At 50.1% G+C, this 17749-nt stretch overlaps 2 protein-coding genes and 1 pseudogene across 2 annotated transcripts; 1 reads left to right on the top strand and 2 right to left on the bottom strand.

Annotated features, from left to right (window-relative positions):
- The first annotated feature begins 156 nt into the window (after positions 1-156).
- On the top strand, positions 157-5103 carry MAMSTR (MEF2 activating motif and SAP domain containing transcriptional regulator). Its single transcript, XM_006897255.1, has 9 exons — positions 157-214; positions 1309-1347; positions 1935-2071; positions 3017-3201; positions 3484-3586; positions 3788-3982; positions 4299-4463; positions 4554-4608; positions 4820-5103. Exons 1-9 carry the CDS (start codon positions 157-159, stop codon positions 5101-5103), a joined length of 1221 nt encoding a protein of 406 aa, XP_006897317.1.
- Positions 5104-9691: 4588 nt separating this feature from the next.
- LOC102854622 lies at positions 9692-10061 on the bottom strand (annotated as a pseudogene).
- A 5511-nt stretch (positions 10062-15572) lies between these two features.
- On the bottom strand, positions 15573-16601 carry LOC102853398 (galactoside 2-alpha-L-fucosyltransferase 2-like). Its single transcript, XM_006897326.1, has one exon. The coding sequence runs from the start codon at positions 16599-16601 to the stop codon at positions 15573-15575; it is 1029 nt and encodes a 342-aa protein (XP_006897388.1).
- Between the last annotated feature and the right edge of the window lie 1148 nt (positions 16602-17749).

Raw genomic sequence — 17749 nt, forward strand, 5'->3', positions numbered from 1 at the left:
CCCCTCCTGTCCTGGCCTCCAGTTATTATGGTTGAGGGCAGCTCCTCTTATTCTGCCTGCCCCACACAGGGACAGCCTCTGCCCTCCACCCTGACCTCCCACCTTATGAGGACCCTGCCCTTTCCCCCAGTCCAGGTCCCCATCCTGGCCTTGGCAATGACCCTGGCAGCTTCCTCTCAGCGCTCCCAAATCATTCGCTCCAAATTCCGTTCTGGTGAGAGGCTCCTCTCTCTCTCTCTCTCTCTCTCTCTCTCTGTGTGTGTGTGTGTGGCCATGGGGTATGCATGGGAGGGGGGAGAAGGACAGCAGGTCACAAGGAAGGAAGGGTATTTTCTGTGCTGAAGGTCACCTATGCTTTGCTTTGAGGAGGGACGAGGCAGGTAAAGGTGGGGGGTGGAATAGCTGGGATGACTTTGACATGAGAATTGGGGAGAGGGCTGTTGGGCTGGACGTCTAATAGGGCTGCACAGACAGTGGGGTTTACACTGACGTGTGGAAAGCAGTGGAGTGTGCACTCCGCTGTGGAGCTGGTAAATCCTTTCTGAGTTAAAGGACAATTACCTACTAAGCCTTTCCAGCCTCCAAGGCCACACACGAGGGTCAGGACAGGCAGAAAGTGTGCACGTATGTCCCAAAGAAAGGTGAGTTCCTTGAGTGTGCTGGATGGATGCAAACCCCTCCAGTAAGCAGACAGCAAGGAGCGTGTCAGAGGATGCCCACCTATGGAGAAGTCCACTTGCTCCAAAATAAGAATCCGGACCACGCAAATAGTGCATGAACGTGGCAGGAGACAGAGGGAGTCAAGGATGCGAGCTGTGCAAAAGGGCCCAAGTGCACAAAACTGTGCATAGCTGGAACCCAGGGAGGTGTGCGCTTGCAGGGCGAGTGTACAGTGTGGGTGGGTTTAGCAAGGACAGATAAGACCAGGCGTGTGCGAAGTAGGGTGCAAGCAGTAAAGTATGCGGGGTGCAAAGGGGCTGGGTGGCCAAGATGGCGATCGTGCCAGGGGGTGGAGTGGGCACGGGCAGTGAGGGGGCAGGTGGAGCAGGGGGCAGGGCGGACTCCTACCGGCCGCTGACTGGCTCCAGGCCCCAGCACAGCTCGGGCCCTCTGGCGTTCGGCTGGCAGGGAGCAAGCGGGAGGCCCTGGAGAGGGAGAGGGAGCGGGCTGCCCGCCCACCCGCCTGCACCGGGTGTGTAAGGGGGCTGGGCCCTCCAACAACTGCAGCTCCCGCCCGCCTGCCAGGCCAGGCTCCTGGACACTCCCTTCCCGCCTTCCTCCTCTCACCACCCCCTCCTCCCTCTACAGTCCTCCAGCTGCGGATCCACAGACGCTATCACGACCCGAGTAAGTGTGGGTCCCCCAAAGGGCGGGCTGGGTGACCCCACTCCCCGGAGGGGTTCCTGGAGTGACAACTACCAGATCCTCGATCGCCTTCCTGCTCTTTCATTCCTCCCTAAAAGGGCATCACAGAAATCCAACCCTGTCCTTAGCTGATGACCCAAGAGCCCAGGTCCCCATTCTGTACCCCCTAGAAGAACTGCTTCCAGGTGTCTAGCTCCCTCACCCCAAGTGGGTGCATGAATCCAGATCCCGTTTCTTTGGATCCCGCACTTCTACTTCTCCTAAAAACCAGGACTGCAGGCCCCACCCCTGGCCCTACAAAAATCTCAGAATCTGGGCTCCCTCACACACCCCTTGGGAACCAAAGTTGTGAAGCAGCCTCGCTTGAGAATGTACAAGTTGGGGGACCATCCTTCACCCTGTGATCCAGAGTACCCACGCTGTGTGGAGCCTAGATTCTAGTCTCTGGGCCTGCCACTCCCCACCCGGGGTCCGGGGCCTCCTGCACCCTCCTTCGCACAGCCCTGCTCCTCCCTGCCTGGCGTTCTGCCCGCCCAAGGTCCTCTCAGGATCCTCAACCTTCTCTCCAGTCTCAGATTCGGGGATCTCCGCTTCCAGCCTGGCCGCTCTGGCCCCTGTCTCTCCATCGCACCTTGCCCCTTTCCTCTTCAGCCCTGGAGTCCTGCTCCCTGAACCCAAATACTGCCCGTGGACGTCTCCGAAGAAGGTGAGTCTCCAGACTGGAGTGAGGGTAAGTCCCTCTACTGGTCTAGCCTTGTCCTTCTCTGCTGCTAAGGTTACTGCCATCTGTTTCTGCCAAAGGAGCCAGTGTGTAATATATCAAGCTGCCAACCAAAAGGTCGGTGGTTCGAATCTACAAGCTGCTCAGTGGGAGAAAGATGGGACAGTTTCCTCTTGTAAAGATGTATAACCTTGGGCATCTGATGCGTGAGGGTCACCAAGAACCATAATCCACTTGACAGCAATGGGGCTGGTCTTCCCAAGGGAGTTTGAGTGGCATCTGGTTAAGGCATTTGACTGCTAACCTGTAGGACAGGGTTTCAAACACACCAGCTGCTCCACGGAAGAAAGACGACACAGTTGGTCCCTATAAAAATTTACAGCCTTGGGGACCTCTGATGGCCTAGTGACAAGAAGCTGCACTGCAATCCCAGAGGTGCGTGGGTTGAATCCACCAGATGCTCTGCTGGAGCGGGAGGGACAATCTCCTCCTGTACCAGTCAGATCTAATTTGATCATGTACACACACAAATAATAATTTTTTAAAAAAAATATTACAGTCTTGAAACCCTATTGAACAATTCTACTATCCTCGAGGGTTGCTAAGAGTCGAAAAAGACTTGATAGCAGTAGGTGAAGCTTTCCCACAGAAACCTGGGTGATGAAGTTTTGGGCTATTAGCTGAAAGATTTGGGGGTTTGAACCCACCTGGTACTCTTTGGAAAAAAAGATGTGGAATCCTGCTTTTGTAAAGATTTACAGCTTCAGAAACCCCATAGGATACTTCCTTCTTGTCTTGCACTGTGAGTTGGAATCAGCTCGTATGATATAGTTCGGTCATCCCAAGCAGACCCCATATTTTGCATGGGGCTTTAGGACAGGAAGGCTGGAGCAGAGTGGAAGGAAGTAACATCCCTGTCTCCTCTTACAGGAGTCTCCTAAGACCACGCAAAGCTGGAGGGAGCCCAAGCCCAAGGGAAACCTGACCTACCACCAATACAAGCCCCCAGAACCAAGAAAAGGGGCCAGGGGAGATCCCCAGGCTGAGGGGCCAGCACTGGGACCCCAGAAGACATCCCTGGGGGAAGGGACCAATTCACAGCCACCACCTCCTAGGTATGATCCCCTATCTGTTCTCCCAGAACCCAGAAACTCAGGACCCACTTGGTCCTCCTTCAAACTCAGGCACCTCTCCTTTCCTCACCAGGATTCAAAAGTCTGGGGCCCCAGTCTCATTTCCAAGGCCCCCAGCAACCTCTACCAGTCTCTAGAAGCTAAGGCCCTAGTACCCCTCTCCAAAGCACAGACATCTCCCTGCACCCCAATCTTCAGCCTCTTAAGGATCCCTCTGATTCCTCTGCCCTTTTTAACCTGTTCCCTTCTCAGAACTACCGCCAGGATGAAGCCCACTCCCCCGACTCCCTCCCCACCAGGAGCCCCCAGCCCCTCGCCCCCACCACACAAGTTGGAACTTCAGACCCTGAAACTGGAAGAGCTGACGGTGAGTTTGGGGTGACTTCAGTTTGAGGTCCTCCAGCTTAGCGAGACCCAGAAGTCTACTCTACCCCATTGGACACCCAGGCATCTGGGACCCCTAGTTCCATCTCTTTCAAGTGTCTCAAAAGTGGACTTCCAAATGCCTAGTCCCAGTTCCCGCCAGCGCCTGCCCGGCTCGATCCCTCCCTGCTCCCCAATCCCCCAGGTCTCCGAGCTCCGCCAACAGCTGCGCCTGCGGGGCCTCCCCGTGTCGGGGACCAAGTCGATGCTCCTGGAGCGCATGCGCGGCGGCGCTCCACCCCGCGAGCGGTCGAAGTCACGGCGCGAGGACAGTCCAGCGGGGGCTCCCTGGCCGCGTCTCCGGCCGAAGGCTCTAGGAGCCGCCCGACGTCAGGGCCCGGTGAGAGCAGGCCCTGGAGGCGGGATTACACGCGTGTGGGCGTGTGGGTTACATGCGCGTGGGCCAATGAGAATACGTGCTAGGACAGGGCGGGTAGTCTGAAAACTAGTAGCCAATGAAATGTGAGGGGTGTGGCCTAGTGACAAGAACCTGCAAAGAAAAGAGGACAAAAGGGGGCGGGTACTGAAAAGGAGACCCAATGAATACGTAGGGGGCGTGGTCAAAGGGCATTTGATGGGGCGGAGCCACATAGTTCAGATGGGGTTGTCCTCTAAGTGGGCGTGGTTTATAAAGACAGCTGTCTTCACTGTTGTAGTTCAAGTCCAGTCCAGCATCTGGCCGGCCGCCTCTCCCACGAGCCCCGGACACCGTAGTGGTGGCGCCTCCGGCTCCTGCTCCAGCCCTGACTCCCTGCTCAACACCGAAGTCAGCCCCGCTGACTCTGGAGGAGGAACTACAGGAAGCGATCCGGAGGGCACAGGTGAGAGGAGCACGTAGAGGTGGGGCTCAGGGTCTCTACCTGGGTTCAAGGTCGCAGTCCCTGGTTCATGTTGCTTGTTTTCGTCCATAGCTGCTTCCAAACCGGAGCATCGATGACATCCTGGAGGATTCGGTGGAGCCCGAGGGTAAGTAAGAGCCGCTAGATTTGGAGAAGAGGCTTGAGGGTCCGTCCGATTACTGGGTCCGAGAGGGAGGGAGTCAAGGGCCTGGATGCCCAGGCTGAGGGAGGTGGAGATGAGGAGCCCTGACTCCTGGGTTTGAAGGAGGAGGGGGCTGGGGACCTGGTCTTTGTCCTCTTTAGCTCACCTTCCATTCCTTTCCCCCCTACCTCCGCAGACCCACTGCCCCCCATCCCTCTGGACTTCCCTGGTTCCTTCGACGTGCTGTCCCCCTCTCCGGACTCTGAAGGCCTCTCATCTGTCTTCTCTTCCTCACTCCCTTCGCCCACGAACTCGCCGGCCCCAGCTCCCAGGGGCCCCATGGACTCATTGGACTGGCTGGAGGCCCTGAGCGGGGGTCCCCCGTTGGGCTGTGGGCCCCCAGCCCCCAGCATCTTTTCTGCAGACTTTTCGGACTCCAGCGGCGCCCGGCTGTGGGATCTACTGGAGGATCCATGGTGACGGGTTGGGGTTTGGGGAAAGGACCGAGCTGGTGGCTACAGGAAGGAAGAGGGTGGAGCCGGTACAGCCCCTCCCACCGTAACGCAGACTCAGACAGCACCCAGCTCGTCATCAGAGCATCGCTGTTCTTCGCCTGACTTCTCACTCCTTCTAATCTCCCATCCTCACTCTACGGATGTGTGTGATTGAGGCTTCGTTGGCTTCTGACCAGAGCAAATAAGATGCTTGCTGCTTCCTTCAGATGTTTTCGTTCCCACCTGCCCTCCTCCACTCTCTGGTTGCCTGGGCATCTGGAAGTGGATGGGAGAATGTGTCAGCTTTCTAGCCGCAGGAGAAGAGCAGGGAGGGGAGGGAAGATCAGTGGTTCAGAACCTGAGTTTTCTTTGTTTTAGATGCACTTCATTCCCACTCACGGCCTCCCCACGTGTGTTGAGTAGAACTACTCCCTAAGAGTTTCAAGGCTGTCACCACTCGGAAGCAGGTCTCCAGATCTATCTTCTGAGGAACGTCTGCTGTGTGTCACCGAGTAGATGCAACTCAGAGATCCTATCGGATCAAGTAGAATTTTCCCCTTAGGGTTTCGAAGGCGGCAGTCTTTTGATGAGAGCAGAGGGCTTCATCTATTCCAGTGGAGTGGCTGGCAGGTTTGAACTGCTGACTTCAGTTAACAACCAGGTCTGTGGGTAAGACTTTCAAGAGAACGGAGTCCACATAGCATCAACCGGCAAGCCAAGTGTCAGGCTACTACTGGCTTAGGAGACTACCAACTTCAGAGGCTGACGATCATTCCAAAGCTGTCACAGGCTGCTGACTTCAGAGGCTGGGAGCCAGACAGGGTAATGTGGGCGGCTGGTCAAGTTCAGAGGTCACAAGTCAGACAGTAGCCAGTTGCAGGGTCAAACAAAAAAAAAAGCCTTCCAGATTTGTCGGAGAATCTAAACAGATTTAATGCATGCCACTAGATCAAGCTGACTGTATCTTTACAGAATCACCTCTAAACCTGCCTCATCAAAATCACAGAGGTCAGGATTCACAGTGCATAAGATTGTTATGTTATACAAAGCACCGTGGCCAGGTTGACACAGAATATTAACACGATACTCGCTTTTAGGCAAAGAAAAATGAGTCTTCAAATTGCTGTACTGTGAATTGCTGTTGGTAAACAGCACACCATCTCCAAACATCAGACTTAAGGCAGCTCTGATCTCACACAAGCCCATGGGTGAACTGGGCTCAGCTGGGTATCTCTGCTTTGTGTAATGTTAGATTGGGTTGTAGTGATTTGGATGCCCAGGAGGGCTGGAATATCCAAGATGGTACAATCAAACATATCTCACACCTTGAAAGGGAAAGCTAGAAGGCTGGGCTCAGCTTGCCTGTAAGGACATTGGCCCCATCTTGTTTTCTCTGTATTCTTAGCCCTGTCTCCTCCAGGGCAGGGGATCTCTCTCACAGTGTAGCTGAGCTTCTTTCACAGCAGATCAGGGCTTCATGCAAGAAGCATTTCAATAGTAAGAGGTAAAAGCTACCAGTCTCTTGGAGACTAGATCTAAAACTAACATAAGGAATGTCACGCTCACCATAGTCATCGGTCAGTGCAAGTCAGACCAGGCCAGACTGAAAATGAGTGAGAATTACATGAGGGAAATTCCTGGGTGGCAGAAACAGGTAAGTTTTTCCCTACTAACAAAAGAGTTGGAGATTTGAGCTTATGCAGAGGGGCTATGGAAGAAAGGCCTGGCCATTTGCTTCCAAAAGGTCACAGCCATTGAAAATTTGATGGAGTCCAATTCTTCTTTGCACACATTACATTACCATGAGTCAGAATTAGCTGGACAGTAATAGTCTAAGTCATACAAACTGGGTAATGCTGGGAGGCACGGTTGTTGGGGGACATAACTTGGAGATGTAACACTATACTCTTACATTAGGGTACTTCTTAAAGGATAATGAACTTCATCTCCATACTTTGGACATGTCAGGAGGTGCCAGTCCTTGGAAAAAGACGTCATGCTTGGAAAGGCAGAGAGTCAGCAAAAGAGAAGGAACTGCAACAATGGGTTTGAGAATGATGGGAATTGTGAGGATGGCGCCACATAAGACAAGGTGTCAAGATGTTGTTGGGGAGCTCTGGTGGCCTAGGGGAGCTCTGGTGGCCTAGTGGCAAGAAGCTGCACTGCAATCCCAGAGGAACACGGTTTGAATCCACCAGACGCTCTGCCGGAGAAGGAGGCACAATATCCTCCTGTACCAGTCAGATCTGATTTGACGGTACATGCACACAAAATAATTAAAAAAAAAAAGATGTTGTTCATAGGGTTATTGTGAGTTAGACTGGAGTGCACCTAACAGCATAAAGCAGTGCACACAGAGTGGCTTAAGGGAGCAGTAATGTTGGTTTAAGACAACCAGCGCTGGAGGCTTTGTTGTTATGTGCCGTCGAGTCACCAGGGACTCATAGCGACCCTAACAACAGCCCTATGCAATAGCCCTGTACAGCAGCCCTAACCCCTGCTCTATCTTGAGGCTTGAAGACCAAAGTCAAAACATCAGATTACAGATACAGATGAAAGAGAGGGAGAGGGAGAGAGGGGGAAAGAAGGAGAGAGAGAGAGGGAGAGAGAGAGAGAGAGAGAGAAAGAGAGAGAGAAGAAGGAGGAGGAGGAGGAGGAGGAGGAGGAGATGGAAGGAAGGAGAAGGAAAAGAAAGGAAAGGAAAGGGAAGGGAAGGGAAGGAAAGGAAAGGACAGGACAGTTTCTCCACTAGGCCCACAACCTTACCTAACCAATGACCTGTAAATATTCGAGAACTCTTCAGCTCCACCAACAAGTGTCCAGAGGAACCCACCCGATCTCTAGATCTGTGATTTGACAAGCCCAGCTCTTCCCCTTCCCCATCAAGCCTCCTATGTGAGGCACTCAGGTTTCACACTCAGTGGACTAGAAGGTCTCTTGTTGTTCTCTCCTGGTTCTGCTATGTCCACCATCTCTCACTGTTTCCACTGCTACAGCTCTCTGTCTCCTGGGTCAGGGAGTTTCTCAGCTCAGGGACCCTGGACTGGAAGGGCACACTCTACTCCTGTCTCTTCTTTCTTGGTGGTAGTAGTGAGAATCCTCCTTTTCACCTCTGGGATGGCTCTATTTAAGCTCAACAAGATGGCAAAATCGACCAATCCCCTTCATTAGGTTTCCATGCACCTTATTTGTATGATTTCATCTCCACAAGGGTCCTGAGCACCTTATTTACATCAGCAGCAAGTTATCGAATCCCCTGGCTGAGCTGTGAGCTTCTCATTTGCATAACCCTAGTCAGTCTTTTGGTGAAGGTTAACATGGCCATGGCTAGAAAGGCTGTTAAAAGTAGCCTAAGGCCCAATATATAGGTAACTGACGACATTCACTGAGATGGACCACAGACAAGTGTCCAGCACTGCCCGACACATGGATATGCTGATTAACAGTCATTACTGGTATTAGCTGCCTGTCAGCATTCTAGTGTCTCAATGTGCTAAGTTCTGTTGGATTTGGGGCTTTTTAAATGTGTGTGTGTGTGTGTGTGTGTGTGTGTGTGTGTGTGTGTACTGTCAAATTGGATCTGATTGGTACAGGAGGAGATTGTCCCTCCGTCTCCAGCAGAGCATCTGGTGGATTTGAACCTCACACCTTTGGGATTGCAGTGCAGCTTCTTGCCACTAGGCTACCAGAGCTCGACAAGTTCTGTTGGGTCTTAAGGATTTCAAATGAAAAGGGTAAGAGGCAGATGCTGTTAGTCAAGAGAGAAAGGCAGGGTCCACCATCCTTCTGTCGCGTCATACAGTAGCGGCTTCAATGTTGCTGTGATGTTGGACACTTTGTTGCTGTTTCTGCAAATACCAGTAAGACCAAGCATGATGGACAAATTTCAGTGGTGCTTTCAAGCTAAGACTAGGAAGAAAGGCCTGGAGATTGGCTTCCTCCGAAAAAAATCAGTCCTTGAAAAAGCTCTGTAGAGCCCAGTTCTACTCTGACCCATAGGGGGTGGTCATGAATCAAAAGCAACTCCGCAGAATTGTTTGAGTGGCTTTTTTTTTTGTTGTTGTTGTTGTTTTTAATGTTAATTGAATTGGACCAGAGCATGATGGACTCAAAATCCTTTAGTTACAAAAGAGCAGTCTGAGCGTACCTTGGGGCAGACAGGAAGTGAGAATCATTTGCAAACCAAGGAATGTCTGAAACCACGGAGACCCTGATTTGAACTCCAGAACTGTAAAAAAAGTGTTTCTTGTTCTTTTTTTTTTTAGGGGGGGGGCAGATGCCTTTATTGATCTGGCCAGCATGGTGCCAGGAGTGGGCTCAGGCAAGATCTGCCTGCATGGCTCCTGCCTCCTCCCTCTCTCCTGGGAGCTCACCCTGCATCCCAGGAGAGAACAGTGTCCTGCAGAGGAGCCAGGGTCAGAAATAGAGGGCTGGAATCTGTGAGGAACTCGGGGCCATGTATAAAGAGTGCACTGATGAGGTCAACTGGCTGGTGTCCACCAGGGCAGAGCAGAGGCTCCCCTTCCACAGGATCCTGCGAGGGGTCCTGTGGGGGGCTTTCTCCTCCTGGCCGCCTACTGGGCCCTGCGTGCCATCAGCATCTCCCGGATGTTGTCCTCGGCCTCCTTCACACTCCGTTCAAGGTAGGATTTCTTCTGTTCCAGTTCTTTAATTTTTTTATTCTGCTATTTTCTGTTTTTCTAATAGCTGGTTGTGAATTACCTCCTTTGACTGAAGAATAAACATTCTTCCTACACCTTCATACATGTTAGTTTCATCCACCAAAGTCATGATCTCTGTATCTGTAAGATGTGCATGTTTTTTTGTTCTGGTTAGCTGTTCAATCTGTATGTCTGCAAGCTTCACTTTCTGTTGCGTGTCAGTAACTTTGGCTTGAAGCTCTGTAAAGGCCTTCTTCAACTCCAGTTCCACGGGGGCAGCCATCTTGGTTTCTGTTTCTTGTTCTTAAAGCCATCTTTCTACTTGTGTGATTTCTATTAAGCAAACCTAGGCGACTAAAACACAAACTGAGAGAAACTCTACTAACACACAATTTATTGCCATCAAGTTGGAACTGACCCTCCAGCGGATTCCCAGAGCCAGTTAATCGCAAGGGAGGAGATTGCCCATCCTTCTCCCGCAGAGCGGCTGGTGGCCTCGAACCACCCACCTTCAAGATTGCAGCACAACTTCTTGCCACTAGGCCACCAGCGCTCCCTCCCTTCTGCGAGGATTACATCCAAGAATTCCTTGTGGAACTCTCTGCCACATGATGGCTCTGAGTCAGACTTAAGGGGGTCAGTTTATTTGTGTTAAATGTTACCTATTGTCAACAGGATGCAGGACTAATTTGACTTTGACTTTGACAGTTGGGCCCATACATGTGACTGTCAGCCACCATTGCGAGTGGGTGGTCCTTGTTGTGGGTGGTCCTTGTTCTCCCACTGTTGTTCATCTTTCTCATATTTGCTCCATTAGGCTGTTGCCTCTGCCTTGTTTCTCTCGGTGGATAATGAGGTTGGATGGGCTCCTAGATGCCAGGCAGCAGGTGAGGGAAGACCCTAGAGCTGGGGGAAGTTGTCTTTTTTCTCCTTCCTTCCTCCCTCCCTCCCTCCCTCCCTCCCTTCCTTTTTTCTTTTCTTTGAGTGTACCATCAAATCAGATCTGACTGGTACAGGAGGAGATTGTCCCTCCTTCTCCAGCAGAGCATCTGGTGGATTCGAACCGTGTATCTCTGGGATTGCAGTGCAGCTTCTTGCCACTAGGCCATCATAGCTCTCCCTGGGAGGTTATCTTTTATGAGAGTAAATATGGAACTGAGACTTGGGTGTCCCTTACAGGACAGCTTCTCACTTCCCTTCCCAGAGAACCATCAGTGATGGCCAATTTAATGCATCAGCTTGACTGAGTTAGGGCATTTGGTTGTTGGGCTATAGAAAAGGTCCAAGATAGGGAGTCAGAAAGATGGGATAAATAATGTATACTGGTTTGAAACAGATGAGGAGAGAATTGTATAAAAGGCATACAGGAGTCCAGTACAAAGGCTGCACAGTGCAGTGGACTTGGTGGGAGGGACTGTAAAACAGCAAAAGAACTTTTCTTTTACTTTTTGAAGAGAAGAGTGAACTGGAGGGGGGAAGGGTGGGCAGGGAGAAAAGTGCAAGAATGAATGAATGAATGAAAATCCAAAGTCTCTAAATTTTCATTAAAATTAATAAAAAAAATTATTAAATTCATGTAGCAGTGTCATGGAAGAAATGCCTGGCCACCTGCTTCTTTAACGACCCTAGCAAGAGAACCTCACACAGCCCAGTTCTGCTCTGTAACCCCTGGGTTCCCATGAGTCAGAACGGACTCCATTCAGTTTGCTTTTTCTTTTCTTGTGTTACATGGAGTGAAACATCACCCACCAAAGAAGCCTTTTTGCACACCCGTGTTTATCGCAGCTTTGTTCACAATAGCAAAGAGCTGGAAACAACCCAAGTGCCCATCAAACGAATGGACAGAGAAGCTCTGGTATACTCACACAATGGAATACTATGCAGCATTGAAAACCAAGGAACTCATGAAGTATTATACAAAATAGATGACCCTGCAGGACATTATGCTGAGTGAAATATCTCAGCCCCCAAAGGACAAATATTGCATAGAGCCACTGTTGTAAAACGGGACTGACATCAGGGTTGAGGGAAGACAGAAAAGGAGGGGAGGAATGATATATTTTGCATTGAAACATGAGGGAGAGAACTGTTTAAAAGGGACGTATGAATGGGTATTCTTGTCATTATAGAAGCCCAGAGTGAAGGCTTCATAGTGGAGTGGACTTGGGGGGAGGGATTGTATAACAATGAAAGAGTTCTTCTTTTTCTTTTCAAGGAGAAGAATGAATTGGAGGAGGGAGTGAGCAGGGAGAAAAGTGCAACAATGAATGAATGAATAAATGAAAACCCTAAGTCTCTGTAAACTTTCATTTAAATTAATAATAATTTTTAGAAAGGATCCTTTCCTTGACAGCAAAGAACTTAGCCGTTTTGTTCACAGTGTTTCCACCTCCCAGGCAGATTTCTGACACACAGGCAGTGCTCTCTACATGTCTCTGGGTGGTCTGGCAAGCCCACCGCCATTGATTCCTGCCCTCAGGGACCTTGAGAGACAAAGCAGAACCGCCCCATGGCTGTTTCACGGCCCTAAATCTTCCCGCACGCTGATTCCACCTCTTTCTCCATTGGAGATGCAGTAATCTCGAGGTCCTTAAGTCTTTACAGATAATTGCTTCTCACCCAGACACATCATGAATTTCATCTATTCCTAAGAGGTGTTCGTTTTCTTGTTTTTTTCTACAAAAGTTGGTTCTTAAACTTCCACAGGCCCCGGTGCAACCCTTCATTCCAACTCCAGGTGGCAGTAGAGCCTCAGGTGGTCAGAGAGGTCACTGTCATCCTAGTCGCAAAGAATGGCTTGGTTCTTGCTGAAGGAATGTGTGCAACCAGTGATATGCTTGCATAATTCCTGAATGTGGACAGAAGTAAGCCTCAATATGTTTTAATATAAAGATTTTTTTAAACAGTCCCTGCCTTAAGGGAATAGGGATGTGTCCTGTCTCCATACCTTTTCAACCTGTATGCAGAACAGATTATCCAAGAGGCTGGGCTCTATGAGAATTGTGGGGTCAAGATTGGTGGAAGATCTATCAACAATCTGCGTTATGCAGATGACACAACCCTGCTTGCTGAAACTGAGGAGGAACTGAAGTGCTTGCTGTAGAGGGTCAAGGACTGCAGCCTACAATATGGATTGAGGCTCAATGTCAAGAAGACAAAGATTATCACCACTGGACCAATTGGCAGCATCAGGATGGATGGTGAAGAGATTGAGATTGTTAACAAATTTAGTCTGCTTGGCTTCACAGTCAACACTCTTGGCAACAACAGCCAGGAAATTAAAAGACATATTGCCATGGGAAAGTCTGTTGTTAGGGACCTCTCCAAAGTACTGAAGAGCAATGGTGTCTCTTTGGAGACTAAGGTGCATCTGATACAGGCCATGGTCTTTGCTATCACTTGTTATGTATCAGAGAGTTGGACAATGTCTAGGGAGGACAGAAGGAGAATTGATGCCTTTGAGTTGTGGTGCTGGAGAAGAGCGTTGAGGATACCATGGACTGCTAGGAAAACAAACAGATTTGTCCTGGAGAGGGTTAAACCAGGCTGCTCCTTGGAGGCAAGGATTCTGAGGCTTTGTTTAACATACTTGGGACATGTTGTAAAAAGAGACCATCCTTGGAGAGGGACATTATGCTTGGTAGGGTGGAGGGACGGCGCAGGAAGGGAAGACCCTCTATGAGGTGGACTGATTCAGTGACTGGGGTAATTGGGATGGGTGTATCGGAGACAGTGCGATTGGCGCAGGACAAAGCAGAGTTTACGGCTGTTGTACATAGGGCCACTATGAGTCGCAAGCAACTCGACAGCACATAACAACAACAACATGTTGTGTCTAGAAAATTATTTTTACTGAACAGCTTATCTTCAACTTAAAAGCTTATGGAAATAAAAAAAAAGTTTATGGAAATACCAGTATGTCAAATAAAAAGTGGCAGAATTTTTTTGCTAGTTAAAAAAAAAAAAAGAATGGCTTCGATTTTTTTTGGCCCTATTTCTGCATTCTGCCTGTGGCCAGGGCACCTGGCCTCGTGGCCTCTGCTATCAGCTCCTTGAAGTTTTCTGCCCTCCTTTTTTGTTTCTGCATCTCTTCTTTCTCCACTTCCTCAATTTGTGTCTTGGATCATTGCAGGGAATGCTGCTTGCCACCTTCTTGGTCAGAAGTGGTATTGACCAGCCCCTGTCCACAGACCAGCCAGAGAATGGACCTCCCTAGATGTGTTTTGGATTTCAGGAGGCACCCACATAATAGACCCTCAGAAACACCCCAGCCCATTCTTCTCACCCTGACACCCAAGTCATAGCTCATAATACAAACCTCCACTGTTGATTCTGACTCTGCAGTCTTTCAGGACAGCGGAGAACTGCCCCGCAACCTGTGATCTTTGTGGGACCACAGTATCTCTTATTTTTCCCTTGTGTTCAAACTACAGACCTTTCAGTTAGAAGCCTGATGCTTTAATCTGAGTGCCACCAGGACTCCTGTGTTCATAGAGTTGTTGTGTTTATGAGACTTCGAGTGACCAGCTCATAGTGGGTTTTCAGAATCTGTAAATCACCTGGGAGGAGATTATTAATTTTTCTTCCTCAGAGCAGCTGGTGGATTTGAACCATTTGTCTTGGGTTTGCAGCACATCTCCTTACCCACTAGGCCACCAGAGCTCCCTTTTTCATTCTTAACAATTGTTTTTTAAAAAATTGCTTTATTGGTGCCTGTGTTGGTAACAAGTGTATCCCTTGAGGGGGTGTCTCTGCGGTCTGATGTGAAACAGAGTGCCACCAGGAGTGACTGAGAGAATGACAAATATTCTCACATTTCCTGAGCCCTGCAGGCCGTGGTGTTCTCTGCTGTAATCTTCTGGGGCCTCAGGAAGCCAGAGCTGAGAGGTAGGGCTTGTGGCTTTGGATGAATACCCACTCCTGGCCAATAGGAAGCTTTTGCAAAATGGTTTGTGCTCTGATACTCATTGAAGGGTTGAGGGTTCAAATCTGACCCTTGACAGCATACAAAAAATCCTCATGATCTTTTCCTGCAAATTTACAGCCAGTGCCAAGTCTACCGAGTCCGGTGCTTCTCTGAGACACACGGGGGTCGCCAGGAGTCAGAGTCGACTCAAAAGCAACTGGCTTGCCTTTCTGGTTTCTAAGTGGGGGTCATTACATAAAGAGAGCCTTCGGGATGGACACTGTCCCAAGGACACGTGGTGGCCAGGTGCCTTTTGACAATGAACAGCCCACACAGGAATTCGGGGCCGCCCTGTGCCTACCCTACAGCCATCCCTCACTTCTTTCCAGTTTTTTTCTCTGCCATGTCCTTCAGATTTGCTGAGAAGTCCCTCCGTGCAAGGGCTGAATGGCTATTGGCCCAAGTCTGAGAGCAATCCCAGAAGTCTCCTTGTCTTGATGAACGCTTGGCCAGAGGGTGATGTGAAAACTCTAGCCAGTCAGATGTGAGGGGAATTGCATGTGGGCTCCATATAAGCCTCTTCCCCACCTCCCCCACCCCTACTATGGAGGAAATCATGTGGCCACCATCTGGGGGGACTTTCAGGGAGGCAGGCTCAGAGGAGATGATGATTAGAAGGGAAAAAGATAAATAGAATTGCGGGCCACGAATAATATGGTTGAGATGCTGAATTGGCTATACCGCTGGACACAAGCTCTCTCTGGTCTTGTCATATGACACTCATAGATACGTTGTTGAAGCACAAATGTCCTGGCACGTCTAACACCGTGTCCGGAAGGCCTTGGAACTGGCCTTGGCAGAGCCACAGCTGGGGAGAGCCAGAGTCTGTCATTGTTTGAGGAGCGGGGACAGGTCAGCATTGATCCCCACCCACTCTGGCAGGAAAGCGGCCTCTGGCTTGAAGATTTTGAGGAAGGGAGAGTCTGGGAGGGTGTAGTTGGCCAGGTAGATGGTTTGTCCCCCTGTGAGGTAGGCGGCCCAGATCCCGAAGGTCCCTATGGTCATGATGGTGTGGTTACACTGTATGAGCAGAGCAAAGTCCTTGGCAGGCGAGCCCTCAACCCCGTCGCCAGCGAAGACCACGTCCCCCCGGGAGTTGTCAATATTCTCCCGACACCATGCCATGCCGTTGCTGGTGACCACAAAAATTGGGGACTCGTGGCGCTCCCGAAACCAGTCCAGGGCCTGTTTGAGGTAATGCCGGTCCGCCACCACACCCTTCCAAACATTCGGCATGACATGGACATAGTCCCCCCGGCGGACGTGGACACCCACATAGGTGGAAGGCCGGTGACCATTGACCTGTAGGCCATGGAGAAAAGTCTGAGCCTCCTGCCTCACGTGGTCATGCAGGGTGAATTCTCGAAGAATCTCATGGCGCAGGTGGTGGTAGAAGGTCCAGGAGCAGGGGTAGCCTGTGAGGCGGACGTAGGGCTCCGGGATATGGCGGTACTGTTCCTCCATCCAGTCGTTCAGGTGGTAGTTAGTCCACGGGATCCTGTCGGCCACGACGTTATGCAGGACAGGTAGGGTGATCTTGAAGATGGGTGCAAGCGTGTTATGCATCTGGGGGGAGATGTATGCAGCCTGTTTGTTCATCTTGGCCAGGGCGTACAGCGTGGCGTACTCACCCATCTGGTTCCCCAGACGGCCTTGGACGTTGACTGTCCATATACCCTTGAACTGGGGGCCAGTGGAGCCCTGAATGTCCAGGGAAATCTGAGGCAGACTCTCCAACTCCCATGAGGACTGAACCTTCATCAGCCGCTGCTGCAAGTGAAATATGGTGGAAGCCACAAAGACAAAAAGGACGAACTGGGCCGCTGGAAAGGAGAGAGGTATTTGTGCGCTGACCATGGCTGTTGGGGAAGAGAAAAAAAAAATTAGCTTGAGTGGAACTGTCTCTGTGAGTTGTAGTTGACACCACAGCATCTAAAACCAACGGATATGGTGAGTTCAAGTGTGAAGATTCCGTGTCTAGACTTGTCTGTACTTGCAATGTCCTGCCTCTGTCTTCTTTGGAGGGAGATGGCCTCACTCACCAAGGAATCAACCCCTTCACCCTGCCTACCATTCTGGTCACAGCCTATGCAACAAGAAGATGACCAGCCGGTTCCACAGTGACTTATGAGTTCATTATACTGTGGCCTGTCACAAGCATAGAGTGGCCTTCACACGTGAGTTGGACCAGCCAAATTCTATCTTGATGGTGAATTATTTCTTTGATGTATCGTTGGATTCTATTTGCCAGTATTTTATTCAGGATTTTTGCATCAATGTTCATGAGAGATATTGGCCTATAGTTTTCTATTTTGGTGGTGTCTTTTCCTGGCTTTGATATCAAATATATGTTTGCTTCATAGAATGAATCTGGGAGGATTCCATCTTCTTCTATTTTCTGAAATAATTTATGTAGAATTGGTAACAGTTCTCTGAACGTTTGATAAAATTCACTTGTAAAACCATCTGGTCCAGGGCTTTTCTTGGCGAATTCTATCTTGAGTACACTCACTGCAAGACTCAAAGTTGGATGGGAAGTGATGTTGAAGAAGTGGCTGACGTGGGCCTTAGGCAAGGCGAACTGGCAGATACCTGGGCATATGTCAAAAGACGTGGGGTTTGTCTTTCTTTCACTATGACTTTGCTGCCCATAGTTTGATTTTTGCCGTGTAGAAGGGCGAGAATATGCGAATGGAGTTTGTTAGCCAATCCGCAAGGGGAATGTTGTCTGGTCTTGCCGTTAAATTAAGCAACCCAGCAACAACAGAAGAAAAATCTCACCTCCAGGAAAAGAGCAAGCAAGAAGACCCACGGGGGCGGGCGGAGGGTGTTGGCGCTCTGGTGGCCTAGTGGCAAGAAGCTGTTCTGCAATCCCAAAGGTGCTCAGTTTGAATCCACCAGATGCTGCGCTGGAGAGGGAGGGGCAATCTCCTCCTGTATCAGTTGGATCTGATTCAAAGGTACACACATACACACACACACAAATAATAATAAAATTTAAAAAA

The sequence above is a fragment of the Elephantulus edwardii genome, unplaced genomic scaffold (assembly GCF_000299155.1).
Source record: "Elephantulus edwardii isolate Elephantulus edwardi_28Jun2011 unplaced genomic scaffold, EleEdw1.0 scaffold00208, whole genome shotgun sequence".
In the NCBI taxonomy this organism is placed as follows: Eukaryota; Metazoa; Chordata; class Mammalia; order Macroscelidea; family Macroscelididae; genus Elephantulus; species Elephantulus edwardii.

What these genes read in the sequence shown, in the direction of transcription:
- LOC102853398 (XM_006897326.1), bottom strand. Translation starts at nt 16,601, where the DNA reads ATGGTCAGCGCACAAATACCTCTCTCCTTTCCAGCGGCCCAGTTCGTC.
- MAMSTR (XM_006897255.1), top strand. Translation starts at nt 157, where the DNA reads ATGACCCTGGCAGCTTCCTCTCAGCGCTCCCAAATCATTCGCTCCAAA. An exon ending in TGAAACTGGAAGAGCTGACG is followed by an intron (nt 3,587 to 3,787) that starts GTGAGTTTGGGG and finishes CCAATCCCCCAG; the next exon opens with GTCTCCGAGCTCCGCCAACA. An exon ending in CCGCCCGACGTCAGGGCCCG is followed by an intron (nt 3,983 to 4,298) that starts GTGAGAGCAGGC and finishes TCACTGTTGTAG; the next exon opens with TTCAAGTCCAGTCCAGCATC.